Source organism: Anabrus simplex, chromosome 5 (assembly GCF_040414725.1).
Source record: "Anabrus simplex isolate iqAnaSimp1 chromosome 5, ASM4041472v1, whole genome shotgun sequence".
In the NCBI taxonomy this organism is placed as follows: domain Eukaryota; kingdom Metazoa; phylum Arthropoda; class Insecta; order Orthoptera; family Tettigoniidae; genus Anabrus; species Anabrus simplex.
In genome coordinates, this window is record NC_090269.1 from 387,214,959 (window position 1) to 387,232,154 (window position 17,196).

At 37.1% G+C, this 17,196-nt stretch overlaps 1 protein-coding gene across 4 annotated transcripts in view; it reads left to right on the forward strand.

Moving 5' to 3' along the window:
- LOC136874159 (ubiquitin carboxyl-terminal hydrolase 10) overlaps window positions 1-5,487 on the forward strand; it is a 180,120-nt gene extending 174,633 nt beyond the window's left edge. For all 4 annotated transcript variants that reach the window (XM_067147739.2, XM_067147738.2, XM_067147741.2 and 1 more), the window contains one exon: window positions 703-5,487. In XM_067147739.2, coding sequence (XP_067003840.2) covers window positions 703-923 — 221 coding nt within the window. In that variant the 3' untranslated portion in view covers window positions 924-5,487. The remainder of the gene's footprint in view (window positions 1-702) is intronic.
- The last annotated feature ends 11,709 nt before the right edge of the window (window positions 5,488-17,196 follow it).

The window sequence follows — 17,196 nt, forward strand, 5'->3', positions numbered from 1 at the left end:
TCGATGAGAGAGTTCAGAACCATGTCTTCTAAAACTAACTATCTGTTTTCAGAAAAGAAAGAAAAATATGTATTTTTCCAGGCTGAGTGATATTTTACTCAATTTTTTAATTTTTGAATGAAATTGTTTTTGTGTATACTTCGTCTCAGGCAGCCTCTGAATGGAGCAAGTTTTTGAAAAGAAAATTTTTGTCCTGTGCTTGAAACTCGACACAGATAACGTGCACCTTGTTAAAAACTATGAGTCACTTTAATGAAAAATGCTCAGAATATAACCAAATATGACCTTATATCACCAAAATGAGCAAAATGTGTCCAAACAATAAAATTGGCTGAAATATGCATTTATGTGCAACATAAATTGTTTTAAAAACTGTCATGGTTTTATATTCGCTCAAAATTGAGTACATGTTGTTGTATATTTTAATATTTTATCAAACTTATTTTTATTTATTATAAAAATGTAATTCTCCTCCCTTGCAGGCTAGATACAAGCCCTGTGCGTACCAACAATAAACATATCTGTAGGTTTTTGAGAAAAGTATACCTACGAGGAACATACACAATACCATTCACTTTTTCCTTTTTTTTAAGCCACTTTATATTATGAATAGTCTGTTAATTTAGCAGTAAATTAAGGTTTTTGTTCATGAACAGGAAATTAATGTACTCTTTGTTACTTAGTTGTTTTCTTCTGTTTCAGTTGTGTATCATGATGGCAAGGAAGCCACCAAAGGCCATTACATCACGGACGTGTATCACGTAGGGTATGGTGGATGGGTTCGATATGATGATAGTGTTGTCAAGGCTGTCCAAGAAGCTAGCATGCTTCATCCTCGCGGGTCGAGGGTTCCGTATCTCTTATATTATCGCCGGTGTGATACTATTGGCAGTGGGGCCATGACGCCCGATAAGAGTAGATAAGTCATCCACACCCAAGAATCCAAAGACTGAGCTTTATATATTCCTTCTTTGAATGAAATTTTGAATAATTGTTGGTAGTACAATGCTTGTGCCTTAGCTGAGAGTGGTAGCATTGCACATAGGTTAGTAACGAATCATTCTTTTCACAAGAATTGCTGTATATAGTGCCATGAAGTATATCAGCCAAGCTGTTTATATACATTGGTGGAACATACCAGTGTATCGTGTGAGCATGAGTAGACCTGTACAAGTGTAATTTAAAACTTTTCACATGCAAATGCTTAAGAGCGATATGTTTGTCGTTGCTTTGGTTTCTTTATGGGATGAGGTAGTCCGTGTGATGTATCGTTTCTAGAAATCAAAGAGATATTTCTCCTCTTGAAAACACAGTTTTATGTTTGCAGTGGAATTGATTAAATTGCTACCTTGTTTTCCTTGTTTGTATATTGATAAACACAAGAGTGTTGCAGATACTTGGTGCAAGAAAACAGGAAGTCAACTGACAAAGTTCAAGAATTAAATGGTATAATCTGTAAATATCTGTTTTTAGTGCATTGTGCATTTTGAAGGCAGAATAATAGTAGAAAGTAAGACTGCAGAAGATGCTAATGCCATTGGTTACAGTTTGAATTAACTGAGATTTATGTCTGTTGAAAGTTTACATATGGCTCAAAGATTGTATATATTGTATTTAAGTGTAATGATGTAAGTTAATCGGTTGAATATGGCTGCTATGGTGAGAGCTGTGCATATTTTCCCTTGCCTTTGAAAATATTTTGGGAGTTTGTTTCATTTGAATCTCTGTAGTAAACACATCAGATGAATGCAATGAACTCTCAGCTTAGTTCTTGTTGTTTTGTTGAAAATCTGCTAGTGTTCACAAAATATCTAGGTCAAGTATGTTGTTTTGCTTCAAAAATTGTCAATGTTTTATGTGTAAAATTGGATGTACAGTTCTTTTACTTATGTGTAGTTACTACTACAAAGAGCAGAATAACAACTTAATTTTGTTATGTCTTCCACTTTTTGTGTTAATGTACCAACTGATTTCGATTTCTTTAACTGCTGGTAATTCTTTCCTATAAGTTGTTTGTTTAAATTGTCAGATGTACAGTAGGTTTCGATTTAATTTCAAGAGTGCACAAACTATGATAGATATTATGGTCATAGATTTTTTTTCTACATTATCTTTAACTGCCATTAATGCAACACGAGTTATAAGTATAATTATTATACATATGTGCAGTTGCATTTTATATTACTACAAGAAGCTTTATTTATATGAGAAAACTTCAATGTTCATGAGGGGAGAGAACTTTATGAAGCAGTAGTCGAGCCCAGTTCCTTGAAATATTTAGTATTATAATTGCATTGACTGAAATAAGTTTTAATTAAAACAAACCAACTCATTTAATGATGCAAGCCAGTTTTAATAAAGTAGTCTAAAACACCTTCAGTTTTCTGGCTGTGTTGATGACCGTTTCAAATCAGGAAAGTACCACTTTTTCCTTGGGTCATCAGCCATATAGTCTACTCTTGAAAACATGTTTGACGGCTCTTGTCAGTATGAAAGTATTGGATTTTTCATTAATGTAGAACATATGAAGTAGTGTTTTTAAATCTTGTTTTTAAAAGTCCTCTGGTGGAGATTTGTCATGCCTTTTAATGATTTCGTTTTGATCCTGTTGGACATACGTATATTTTAGCAGAGCTTTGTGACTAACCCTGAAGGGAAAACTTGTTGAAAAGAAAATTATTACCATTTCATAAGTGAATGGTTTATAGGAAGACATATTGCTCTTATGCTGTGTAATTTTTTTTCTGATGCTGGGTCTGTAATGGATGAGTCCCAGGTAAAATCGATTAGTCGGGTCTGCAGAGTATGTGATATTTTTCAATAAATATATGACTGTTCAATGCATGGCTGTTACTAAACTTGGGGGAAGGTCAGTTGGATTTGCCCTAGGTCTGAACACTAATTCACATTGCCCAAATTAATGAAAAATGTAACAATTTTCTCAATTCACTTCAAGGTTACATTTCCATGGCTTCTAGACTATGTCTTCTGCATGCCTGTGTTAGTTGCCCCTTGTAGTTCATCATTCACATTCATCATTCCTACAAAGTCTCACTGTTTAACGTCATGTGTAGCCATCTAGTTCTAAGGAAGATTCTGAAGCATTCTTAATATTAAAGTTGCTTACCTACAATTACCTGAGTCAGCAGGAGCAGAAGCACGTGTAATCCTAGGCAGTCTCCAGCACCAATGCTAAATAACTAATATCTTCTGGACTTTAGAGCCGTGATCCACTAGAAGCCCATTTCCTTCCAGATGTTTTGTAACAGCTGTCTGTGGTAGCGATCACTGAGTGTGGCTACCTTGGTTGAAGTTTCTTTCACATCACACAGGGAGTTCCAGTAGACCATGGCTCTACTGCCTGGGATTTATTCATTCTTCAATTGCTGTGTGTGAAGGCATATTTTTTCATAGTTGCTAAAGATTTGGTATGTTAAAAATTCTCAAATAGTGAAATATTACTTTAAAATATACTTTCTACTTTTATGGAAGTCATCTGTTTGTTGCTTTGTATGTTGTACAGTGTGTTAATTGTAATTTTTAGGAACTTAACCTAGTTTATCAATTACTGTTTCTGCTATTTGTACTTATGTGTTGGTATGTTAATACTTAGACTTCTATGAACTCTACAGCACATTCAACTTTAAATAGCTTCAGTGTTAAACCAGAGTACACATCTTCTCATAACTCCCATTCATGTTATCTCCATCCATTGTTTTCTGTAATAGAAGGTTAAACTTGCTGCCGAAGGGGGCTTGGCATTAATGTAAGCCTAGATTGTTAGATTGAGCATTTACACCTTTCTACTCAAAAGTAAAACTCCTTGCGCATCAAACTTCCTTTAGATTTGATCCATATTTCTAATATTTTAATTAAAAGAAATGGCGACTCTTCAAGTATATCTGTTAAGTATATCTGTTAATTTGGGTTGTGGAAGCATCAGTCTAAAAGTATTATTATTCTTATAAATTCTGGTTATTCATCATAATGGGAAAATATATCATGGCGAAAAAGGACCGCAGATGAAATATCTTATTTAATAAACCGAAGTAACATACTGAATGGTTTTACAGCACAGGTTTTATTAGCCTTGTTGCCATTTGCTAGGGGATATGCTTGAGTTATGCAGAATGCAAGCTTTTTTTTGTTTTGTTTTTTAAGTTGAGATGGGTGTCTCCCATTTATAACTGATGAACTGGGCCATTTCTTGCAGAAAGTTTAAGTTCTAGTTGTAATAGAAAGAAGAGAAAGTATGTACCCAGTTCAAAGTGACACTTGTATTTAATTCCTTTTTCAGTACTCTCTTAGTCCATTTTTATGGTGGCTACAAGGATGAATGTGTCCTTCAAATCCCAAAAAAAAAACATCAGCATATTATTAAGACTGCATATACAAGATCTTCCTATGTTTCAACGATTGTTCACCAAGTAGTTTGCTGTGCCTGAAGATATCCAACAATTCAGTAGTTATTCATAGTTTATGGAATTTCATTTTGCCTTTGGAGAATAACATAATAAAACAGTAGTTGTTACTAATTCAGAAAATGTTTGGTTGTAGTACAATATGAGGGTTGTCCACAGAACTGGTGACTTCAGCAGTAAAATTATAGTTTTGGGTATTCCCGATATCTTTATCACATGCTTACAATGAAAATACGTATGCCTTACTGGCCATCGGTTCCCATCATAACATTGTGCAGCAAATTGAAGCAAGTTTAAGAAACTGTTTAGTTGCATTCCCGGAAGCTAGGCTTTGTTGAAATAGGGGCTTCTCAACTATGTGAAACAAAGTTGTATGAAGAAGGAAATTATTCAACTGCATTGGCCAAAAGTAAGAACAGTAGGTATCTAATGGTCATTAATTGCTTCCATTGGTATCAGGAATTTCTTTGTTGTTCGTTAGTTACTCACCTTTACAATTTTTAACATAAAATTGACTAGTTGGTAGGCTAAGTCAGGTAAATTGCTCTTCACAGGACTTTTTTTTTAAAATGAGCTCTCTTTGTGAGTTGACCTCCTAACTGTTTTAACTTTTTAAAGAATTCATAGGATATACTTTCGTAGTTCATTTAAATGAAGCAAAAGAATATTACTTTGAATTAAAATATTGTTATATCTGTGCATAATAATATGGATGTTGCCAATAGTGAAAGGGCAGCTTGTTAACTGAAGATCTGTGCTGGACCCAGGTCAGAGTGGCATTTCAGCCTACAGTCTAATCTTTATTAGAATTATCTGTAAATAGGTCACCTTTACTATGATAAATATATATTGAAAGTTTTATACTGTGTACATAAATTTGTGTAATTTACATGTGTGCTTAGTACTATTGTCATTTACCAAGGAACGTGTATGACGTAACTCTTATTTGTCTGAATTGCCTGTGGAATTTAACATGCATAATTCATGATGCCTGGATAAGAAAAATAAGATATTTGCATGAATGCTCATGTTGACTTTTTAAACATTAAAATACTTTGTTTATTAAGCGAGTCTGTTTTGATTTTTAACTTACTTTCACTATGACATTGTTTGGGTTACTCCTGTGTTTGTAAGGCAACTCTTGAACCTTCAAGAACTTAAGCTCTGACATATTTTTATTCCTAATGTAAGTTCTTTCTAAGTATCATTTTTGCACCTCTCCAAGTATATTGCTTCTAAAACTATCTACCTCAATTTTAGCACAGTTAAGGATGTGAGATTGTAAAGCTGTGATGATGTTATGGGACTTTTTTCACTATGTGTATATGTTTTGTGACTTCCCATCCTGAGATTTCAAGATACATGATTCATGCACATTTGCTCAGAAGAATGATGAACGCATGGTATTGTATGTTCCTCGCATTTAATATATTATGATGTAATTTTAATTATCATGGTATAATTCAGCTCCAGTGTAGATGTAAGCCCTGTGGATAACCATAGTATACATCATATATTCAGTTCTGAAAAAATGCACCTTCAAGGAACTTCTACCATGTACACCTACGAGGACGGTCTGAAATGTTCTCGGAATCACCGCTGGATGTCAGTGCTAGAGCAACGAGGTTTCCACGCAATAATCACACATCCTTTGTGAGTGAACATGTGGCGCGTCAGTGCTCTAGCTGCAGGAGCGTGGTAGTGACGACTCTTCGTTGTTGTTCCTGCGTAGTGATTTGTGACAATGGAAAAAACAGATTCGAGCAGTGATTAAATACTTTGTGAAGAAAGGTATGAAAGCAAAGGAAATTCATGCCGACTTTCAGAACACACTGGGGGACTCTGCTCCTTCATTTTCAACTGTTGCCAAGTGGACCAGCGAGTTTAAATTTGGTCGGGAGAGCTTGGACGATGATCCACGTAGTGGACGGCCAAAAAGTGTTACGACCCCAGATTTTATCGCAAAAGTGCATAAAATGGTCGTGGAGGATCGTCGACTGAAAGTACGGGAGATTGCTGAAGCTGTAGGGATGTCTTCTGAATGGGTATATTATATTTTAACTGAAGAATTGGGTATGAAAAAATTATCCGCAATTATTGACATTGGACAATAAACGCACCAGATTGGAAATGTCTGAACAAAGTCTGGCCCGTTTTCAGTGCAACCAACAAGATTTTTTTGTGTCGGTTTGTGACTACAGATGAAACTTGGGTCCACTACTATACCCCAGAGACAAAACAGCAGTCAAAGCAGTGGAAACATGCTGATTCACCACCACCAAAGAAAGCAAAGGCAGTGCGTTCGGCCGGAAAGGTCATGGCCTCAGTTTTCTGGGATGCAAAAGGCATTTTGCTGATAGATTATCTTCCTACTGGCCAAACAATTACAGGGCAATACTATGCAAACCTCCTAGACCAACTACAGGAAAAGATACGCGAAACAAGGCCTGGTTTGGCAAGGAGAAAGGTCATCTTTCATCAGGACAGTGCTCCGCCACACACAAGTGATATTGCCATGGCAAAACTTCATGAACTGGGGTACGAATTGTTGCCACGTCCACCTTATTCACCTGATTTGGCACCATCAGACTTTCATCTATTCCCCAAGCTGAAAATTTTCCTCGGTGGACGGAGATTTTCTACAAGGGAAGAACTGACAGCCGAATTGGAGAGGTATTTTGCAGGCCTGGAGGAATCTCATTTTCGAGATGGGATCAAGGCATTGGAACATCGCTGGACCAAATGCATTAGTCTACAGGGAGACTATGTTGAAAAATAAAAGCAGTTCCACCAAGGTAAGATACTTAATTCTAGTACATTCCGAGAACTTTTCAAACCACCTACGTACTAATTTTTTTTAAGCTACGTAAAAGATGGCATTAAGAGGTCAGTGGTTATGTAATAAAAGCAGTAAGTCACTTACTCAGGATCATGTTATACTCCGATAGTGTTTGTTGTTGTTGTATTTGACAAAGTTTACTGGTATTCTCCATATTTTGTAGGACATTCAAACTTCGTTGACAAACAAGCATACTCGTGCAGTGGTTTGGAAACAAAAACCTCAGTTGAATAAACCTCCATTGGACATGCATTTTGTGTCGAAACAGTTTAAGAAGTGATTTTTTTACATTGCAATTGTCAGTTCATGGACTGGTGTAATGCAGCTCTGTTATCATGTTATATCTTTTCCGTTACTAATGCAGGCAACATCTACTCCAGATAATCATGTTTTGGCCTTCGCCTGCCGTACCTTCTGCTTACTCTTCCTGTTCAATTAACTTTGTAAGTCCTGAACATTTCATAATGTAACCTGTCAACCTATTCTTTCTTCTGTTCAGATATCTTCAAATCATTCTCCTTTTGCCATATAGGATATTTCTGCATTTATGATGTGTTTTACTCATCTCGCCTGTATTTCACCTGTAACTAAGACTAGAAAATGAGACACCTGAGAACTTCTCGGTAACTTTTTAATGAGACTGTTGGGTGTAAGCGCTCTTTGTAGGTCACGCCATACTTAGAAATCTGTAACAGGCTGTGACATCACCGGATGAGTCAGGAGGAGGTTTGATCTTCTATTCACACCGAATAGCATTGACGTGTGCTCTGCAGGCAGGAAGAAAAGGGGTAGGGGATCCGATTTATCCCAGTCAATCCACAAGGTGGACAGAGGAATCTGTCATCATTTGAGCCTGGGCCCTTACTTTATGGCAGGCAAAGATCTGCACCATTCTGCTTTCAGTTTATTGAATGTAATAATCTTATTGGTGGCCCGGCGTAAAGCTGCACATGACAGTTGCGCACGATGTTGGTCACATTGCAATGGAGCACAAAGCGATGTTGCTGCCGCAACAACAGTTGATTGCACAACATGTCAGTTTCTAAAAACACGGATGAAATGTTTTTAATGTCATCGCGATGATACACAATACAAATGAAATCCACTGACAAAAATCGAACTTTCAACTCGCCGATTATTCATCACACAAAATGATAAGAGATAAATATATTATTAAGTTCTTATTATCGCGATGTTAGAAAATACGGAAGAAATTGGCTGACAAGAATCTCGCTTCAAATACACCAATAAATGTTAGAATAATATACACCGGTGCTAACACAAAAGGTTTCAAGTAAAATTTATGAACATTTAGAAACCTTATTTTCATACCTGATTGACAAAGGTAGGGGCTCGATACCCTCCAGATCACTGCCATCACTACTGTCACCTTTGTTGTCATCGTCTAGGCAGATCATAAACTCCTGACAGTCACTGATGATGCCACGTATTGCCATTGCCGAGTTAATGAATGTTGTGAAATGGCTAACTTTCTTCATCCACAAAGCCGCATCCATTCGAGCAGTACTCTTTCGGAACAGTCCTTCCACTTCACTAATTGTGAAGGACTTATTATTAGTGGGTACGTAATGCTTTACTTCACCCCATACCGTACCAGCTCATTGAGGTTGAAGTGGCGGTGGTACGGCAACAGCCTAATAACCTCGTGCCCTTGTTCCTTCGCTACCTTGACTAATTTTACGGGCGGTCGAAGAATGGGTCTTGTTCATTATTACGGAGTGGTCAGGCACATTGTCCATAACAATGACAGAAGGGACTTCGAGCTGTAATCATCGTACCGTGTCTTAGTATTGCATCAGCCTGGAAATAATTAATTCCTGTTACAGGAGTGCTGTGAAACAAGTCCCTGTTATCAGCCCCGTTTCGACTACTGCTATGTACCCCAGTCACTTTTTCCTTCTGTTCGTGGAGGCGAACACCTCTCTGAGTAACGGTACACTTTGAAAGCCCTAATGTTTGACATATGCGCTCCACAACATGATTTGCAGGAGCAGAGAGACTGCTATACAAGCGTACGAACTTCCTCTCCCCCTCGTAAAACTCGCGAGTTCTCCGCACTAATTCTAATGCCTATTAAGGGACACTCCGCTGCGCAAAGAATTATCACTTCGCGCTTCATGACTATGTTGTCGTTACAAGTAACAACTCTCATTATTTTTCCATATTGAAGATGACATTAGGCATAGAATTTCAAGGATAATTTAATAAAATCCACCTATTCAATACTTTCCATGTTGAATGTGGTTTGAATCTACATGAATTTATATAGAGTTATTAGGTCAGGTGCATGTTTCACCCATTATTTTGGGCATCTTCAGTCTGTAGACAACCTTTAGGTCAAGGTTTGGGACCTCTTTAACCAATATATACAAACGATCTCTTAAGACTAACATGCTGGGATAATAATTTTAAAAATGTGACCTAAACATAACTGTTGGTGACATAAGTTAATGGTGTTTTAACACATTAAAACTTGTCGGTCCTATTCTATCTAATTTGAAAATAAGTCCAAAACTAAAATGGATCTTCTTTCTCCATATACTGTATATATTTATTGAACGAATCGACTTCCCACAATTACGGATTGCCACAATGGACAAAGTAAAGCTTATCAGGATACAGAATGTTTTTATCACATAGAAATATAGCGAATCATACCTGACCACGTGCTAGCGGTGACAGACAAAACGGCAACACTTTAATACAGTAGTCAAGCTAGTTACAGATGGCACCACTATACTACCATATTGCCAACAACAATCAAAAGAGGATACTACATACCAGGGTTCATTTGACCCCTATATCATATGTTCTTGACGTACTGTAACTGATGTCAGGATGTGTTGTCAACAAGTGGAGATTTTGGAACTGATTGTTAATTGTAGGCTGGTCAAGATTGAAAATATAAATTTAAATTAACTGTGTATAACCTTGGGAGTTCTATTCTATTTAACTTAAAAATATGGTCAAAAATAAAATGGGTCTTCTTCTCTATCATAAGTCTGGAGAAAGGAGGATATTGATACTGGGGCTTATTTGACCCACATATTTTATTTTCATGTTCTTGACGTAACTAATATTGAAATGTGTTTTCAAACAAGAGTGGAGATTTAAAACCAATTGTTATAGACTTGTCAAGAACATTGTTGTGAATGAAACTGTAAGCGTCTTGACTTCGGGTCTCATGTAACATCAAGGAATTGTCAAGAGTACAATATTAAGCTGTTTCTTAGTTTTAGGCTGCTGCTTAATTGAGAAGGAACATCCTAGACACTTGATATTCATAATCTGCATTAGTGTTTGACAACACATTTCAATATTAGTTACGTCAAGAACATGAAAATGAAATATGTGGGTCAAATAAGTCCCAGTATCAATATCCTCCTTTCTCAAGACTTATGATAGAGAAGAAGATCCATTTTACTTTTGAAACTTAAAAATATGAAGTTTAATAGACTAGAACTGCCAAGTTTAAACACAGTTAATTTAAATTTATATTTTCAATTTTGATCATCCTACAATTAACAATCAGTTCAAAAACCTCCACTTGTCGTTGACAACACATCCTGACATGTTACGGTACGTCAAGAACATATGATACAGGGGTAAAATGAACCCCGGTATGTAGTATCCTCTTTACCCAAGACTTATGATAGAGAAAGAAGATCCATTTTAGTTCTGGACATATTTTCAAATTAGATGGAATAGGACCGACAAGTTTTAATATGTTAAAACACCATTAACTTATGTTACCTACAGTTATGTTTAGTTCACATTTTTAAAATTATCCTGGCATGTTAGTCTTAAGAGATCATTAATGTTTGTATATATTGGTTGAAAAGGTCCCAAACCTTGACCTAAAGGTTGTCTACAGGCTGAAGATGCCCAAAATAATGGGTGAAACATGTACCTGACCTAATAAGTCTACATTAAGGCCACGGCCGCTTCCTTCCCAATCCTAGCCCTTTCCTGTCCCATCGTCGCCATGAGACCTATCCGTGTCGGTGCGACGTAAAGCAATGAGCAAAAAAAAAAAAAATAAGTCTACATAAATTCATGTAGATTCAAACCACATTAAACGTGAAAAGTATTGCATAGGTGGTTTTTATTAAATTATCCTTGAAATTCTATGCCTATGTTGTCGTTTCCGAGACATCGCACTGCATTCGTTAAAATAAGTGCTCATATTTGTGTAAGCAAATAAAAGATTGTAAGCACTATATGTAATTAAATATGAATTAACATGAATAAAATGCGTAACTGTATCTGTCATAAAAAGTAGTAGATTGGTGATTCTGATTGACAGGTGACGTTCATTTTTGTAGTGGTGCGAACATGACTTACAACTATCAAGTGCAACCTTGTGCCGGCCCACCTATAGTGCTCATTGTTGGCTACATAATATATATATAGAATCACGAGCTTGGAAGTATTTCTCAAAAATTTGAGTACTTATAAGTGCACCAGTGTATTGGATTCACAAACAGAACCACATTGGGCACAATTCACCATTTGAAGAACCACAAGATAATTCAAAACAGTTGAGCATTGGCTAGTAGCTCTATTTTGCAGCTCATGTTCGTAGCTTAAACTGCATCCTGTCCTTTTCTGTTTTTGCTAATAAGTAATTATAATTTTGCAGTTGAATACAAAGCCTTTCTTAATAAAAAGAACAAGAGAGCACAGTTCAAAGGGATAAATTGCAAATAAGTTCCAAGAATGGGTTTCTTCGTATTTAATTCCTTTTAAAATATAAGCAGTTGCCTATCAATATACAGTGAAACCTTGTTAGTGCGTTCCTCATTAACAAGTTTTCCCACTTAGCACGGCATAAATTTGAAGCCTCGATTCTCATCACATTAAATCTGTATAATAATACCTCTTATCGCATTACGAATTTTCACTATTACTGCTTAGTACGATCACATTTCTCCTAGCCTTGAAATTATTCGTCACCCCTTGTGAAAGAAACCTGATTTTCAACTCGGGTAAGAGCCATTGCCACTGTTGTGTGAATACGGGGAATGGCCTTGACCTTCCTGAACTTCACAGGATAAGTTGCACCTCCAGGAAGCAGGCCGTTAGCCTCGGGAATGTTGAGATTTGCTTGCTGGTGAGCTGCAATGTTGAAGTTAAAAATTTATTTTATGTTAAGTAGCGAATATTGTTGCTCGATAGAGTATATCTGGATTTGACTCCGTGGACCCAAGGTGAACACGGATTTTTCCATTTATCTGAGGTATTTCCAGCACTTCGTTCACCAGTATCCAGCCGCGAGATATATCTTCACGATTGGTTCTAAGATCACAGAAAATTGTTGGTTGTTTTTTCGGCACCGATGATATAAGCATGAAGATCTCTCTTCCTAGTGTATGTTGTGTGTATACTGCGGAGCTTTACGCTATCTTAAAAGCTCTGCGGTTTGCACTGGATGACGAAAGAAACCATTTTCTCACGTATACAGACTCATTAAGTTCTCTGCAGTCTATTGAAATCTGTTTCTCGCAACATCCACTAGTGCAGCAGATTCATGACCTAGCCAAGTAAAGTGATGCTAGCACCAGAATCACTTTTGCGTGGCTTCCAGGCCACATTGAGATTGCAGGAAATAAACTTGCGGATGAAGCTGCAAAGGAAATGGTACTTTTACCTCCTAGATCCTGAATGTCCTGCGAAAGATATTTGTTCTTAGGTACGTCGAACCATCTTGGCATTCTGCGAATTGGAGTAGCTGGCTATTTGAACTCCCAACAAGCTGAGAGAAATTCAGAACATAGCTACCGTGTGGTGGTCCACAGGGAGAGGCCATAGTACTGTAGAGGCTGAGGATAGGTCAAGGGCTATCTACGCACTCTTATCTACTAAAGAAGGAAGACCCCACCCCCCAGTGTTATAGTGTGGTGCCGACTTCACCGTGGCCCACATCCTCACAGAGTGCACCAATCTCCCTGGCCTAAGATGGAGCCTCGGCCTGCAGGAAACACTTGAATGTACTAACCGATGACGCGACTACTGCTGATCTTGTCCTCTGCTTTATGTGCGACAGTGGATTAATCAAGGGTATGTAAATTGCAAGTGTTCCGTTACTCGGGGAACTCTCGTTCCTTTTTGATTTGTTCGTGATTTTTCGGCTTAATACCTTGTTTTAAATTTGTACTTTGTTTTGAAATTTCTTCGTTGAATAACAAATTGTTTTATTTTGAATTTCCTTACTACTTAATTTGTTCAGAGAGGATGATTACCTAGTTGTACTGCGTCTTAAAACAAGAATCATCACTACACCACCACTACTGGACTGGCATTCGCACCTTTTAAGCGCGCATGTTGAAACTCGCACCTTCTGCAATAATACTTTGCTATTTTTTTGGGCCCTCGTGTAAATGTTTTCATATTAAATTTTGTTTGGTACTTTTCACACCTTTCAGTGCACTGTTATATAAGCTTCAGCGGAAAAGGTTTTCATATTTGTCCTTGCATGTTTTTCAAACCTTTTAATACTTTCTTCTCATTGTTAGAAATGATAGATAGCTAGGGTTTTCACTGTACCTGTGGATCCATGACGTAAAATGCCCCCATGTCAGAAAAAAAATAGAATCCATTGTTTACATATCCCTGTTGGATAGTTTTTATTCGTATATTCAATAGTATGTTTTCTTGTTTAAAATGTTTTTTTTTTTTTTTCCCTTGTCCGCTGCAGAAACACCTAAACGAGATTTTACTGTATATGCATACATTCCAACTCTCCTGATTTAAGCGGGAGACTCCCAATTTTTCACCTTCTTCCCGATTGCCGGTAACAATCCCCCGATTTTCAGAGCCATTTCAGTCATTTTCATATTATTTTAAACTTTTACAAGATATTAGAATATTAGAGGTCCGCAACGTTGCTATGTGCACTAATGTTCGTTTCCATCTGTATTATTTGTTTTCATTTCTTTTCTTCTTAGTTTAACACAGTTTTTAGATTCAATTATGTTTTGTATTAACCCCTGTTTTCACGGAATTTTATTGCAGAGAGTTTTTTATTGCTCCATATGATGTAAATATTGTATATTGTGCTGTTTTTATTTCCCTCATATCTCTTTTGTTTTTTCATTTGTTCCTTCATTATGTTTTTTTGGCACATTTTTAGCTTGTATTATGTAAATTACTTCAAAATCCCCCGCCCCCGTTTTCTCACTGTAGATGGCTCAAATGAGATGGAACATGTTTGAATTGGATTATTCCATCTAATGATGGAATTATATATGATGTATTGAATTAGGAGGATACACTTAATTTTACCTTTGTAAAGTTATTTTAAACTTCCACGCGTTTCCTCGTTCTATTGATATATGGCTGAGAATGGCTGGTCGATAGTAGTTATAATAATCACAACCGGATGGATGGCAATACGGGGCACTGTCGCCAGCCACATGCTCCTCCTTGGTCTATAATACAGTCAAATACTCGAATAGCTTACTAATAGGAAGTGGAAGTTGCAGGCGGGTAACCTAATCTCAGAAGTAGCATGCTATAGACGTCTACCCAGGGTCAGGACCTGCTTAAGTGCTTGTTTTATGTCACGTAATAGTGCTTCTTGGTTGTACGACTTAATATTTGTTTTGGCCAAAATGTTTAAAAAAAAAGAAATATGATGCAATGTTTAACCCTCTTGGAGCCAGGCGGTAGCGCGAGCACCCGCCCTTTAAATTGCCAAAGCCGATCAGGTCAGCCTTTAAAACTCCAGTCGGAAGTTGCCAGAGCCGATTACATCGGCCGGCTAAAAATTCTGTGATAAACATAATTTTGTGGCAACCTATAGTGACGTGCATACTTTTGTGACAACCTATAGTAAAGGGGCTACAAGTTATTGTGTGCCTGGCCTTCCTTTGGCAGTTCTAAGACGGTGTTCTAGCTTTCACACGAGTCATTTCCTGTGTTTACAAATACCGCTATTGCTTCTTGCAATGAGTGGGTTGGTGACAGGAAATTGGCAAGTGGTTCACATGATATTTTTCAGCAGGTATTTATGATGATAAATTAATGCAGTATTTGGAACAATGCAAAGTTAACGCAGATGATTAATCGAATAGCGATAGTGAATTTAATTCAGAGAGTAGTGACGAAATTTTACCAGACACACCCCTGGGATCACCGCAGCTAAAGAAGTAACGTTTGTTTCCAGCGGCATTAAAGCTACTGTGAATATGTTGATGTGTGATAGCGTAAACGATGATGATGTCCCTGGAGAACATTTTGTGGAAACTTCTCCCAGTGAACCCAACAACATTCCTCAACCTCATGTCTCCTTCATGGAACTTCTTGAACCTAAACATGCCCCTCCGTCTAATTTTCTGCCCATATTGTACCTCAATTTACTTTTCACTTCCTCTCTCTAAATCTTATAGTCCTCTATCGTTATGTAAATGCCGATCCCCGCGGGCCAAGTGTAGTGTGCCTGCCTCTCACCCGGATGTCATGGGTTCGATTCCTGGCCAGGTCAAGAATTTTTACCTGGGCTTGAGGGTTGGTTCAAGGTCCACTCAACCTAAGTGACCCTAAGTGATTGCAGTTGAGATTTGAGAGTGAGAGGGGGTGGGGGGGCGCTGGTCTAGAAAACCAAGAATGACAGGATTCGTCTCGCTGACCATGAGTCACCGATAAATTGCAGGTCATTGATTAGAATAATAACAGTAAGTTATTTATTAAATTGACCACCTAATCAACACAATAAGTCATTGTCTTGGATGATTTACTTTGATCTATTAACTAAAAATGGTACATGTTTCGCCTAGTATGATGGCATCATCAGCCATTGTCTTAACCTCGGAATAAAAATAAGCACTTGATTAACATATAATAGGATGAAATTAATTTTTAAAATCTTGAAGAGACTTAGACTAAAAATAACATTAAAAATAACAATGTTGGTTTTAAATTTTTTTTTTTTTACAATGTGAAGAATTACAAAGGTGAAAGTATTAAAATTGACATTCTGCTATTACAAGTAAAATGGACAAAGCAACAGACTGTGATAAACAAGTAGTAAGATTGCTATAAAATTAAGTTGAGCGATTGGCAGTTACAATTAGACTCTGACGAGAATGACGATCAGTCATATTTATTCAAAAAATAATATTGAGAAAATAATGTTGAAGGTTAGTCAAGAGATTGGCTTGTTTGTAGTGCTTGGAGGAGGAGAGTGTATTACTGCGTGCGTTGTATCGGTTTAAGTGTATTGTTAGTATATTTCTTTCATCAACTAACTGTTGTTTCATTTTTTCAATTTCTTCTATCAGCGCCATAGTATTATCACAAGACTTGGGAAGGTGGAGCGGGTGGAGGAGGTTGTGAACTTCCAATAGCTGTGTTATGTTCTGAATCTAACAGTTTGTCAGTCATTGTTTTTACTGTCCCTGTTTTCCTTCCTGCGTTACTCTTATCATGCGAGACATGTTCTATGCTATGCAAAACGACCATAATTATAAAAGAAAGTGTCCTTAAGCATATGTCTGGGAGAGAAAGCCCTAATATAATTATTATAATTCTCCCTTTAGATCCCGCTCAAAATCCCTTTCGGAAAAAAACCGTTCAGAACACACACGGCATGAATCCGCTTTCCATCAAGCCTACATCTTTTGGATCCACTGCTTTCTGAGTTTCTCATTTTTTGGGAACAAGTATTTGATGTGACTTTTGAAGGGATCTTTCCTGGTTTTTGCTGTGCTGTTATTGTACAGAGCAACTGTACACCTCATACCAGGTATGTTAATATGCAACCTGAGATTGAAATAAAGTCAAGTCAAACTCTGAACAACACTGGAATAAGAAAGCAGCTATTCACCACAAGGACTAGTCACCAACTCGTAGAAAGCACCATGAAGCTAAAAAAATAAAAGCTACAGATTAGTTGTACATACTAAGGAAACTCAC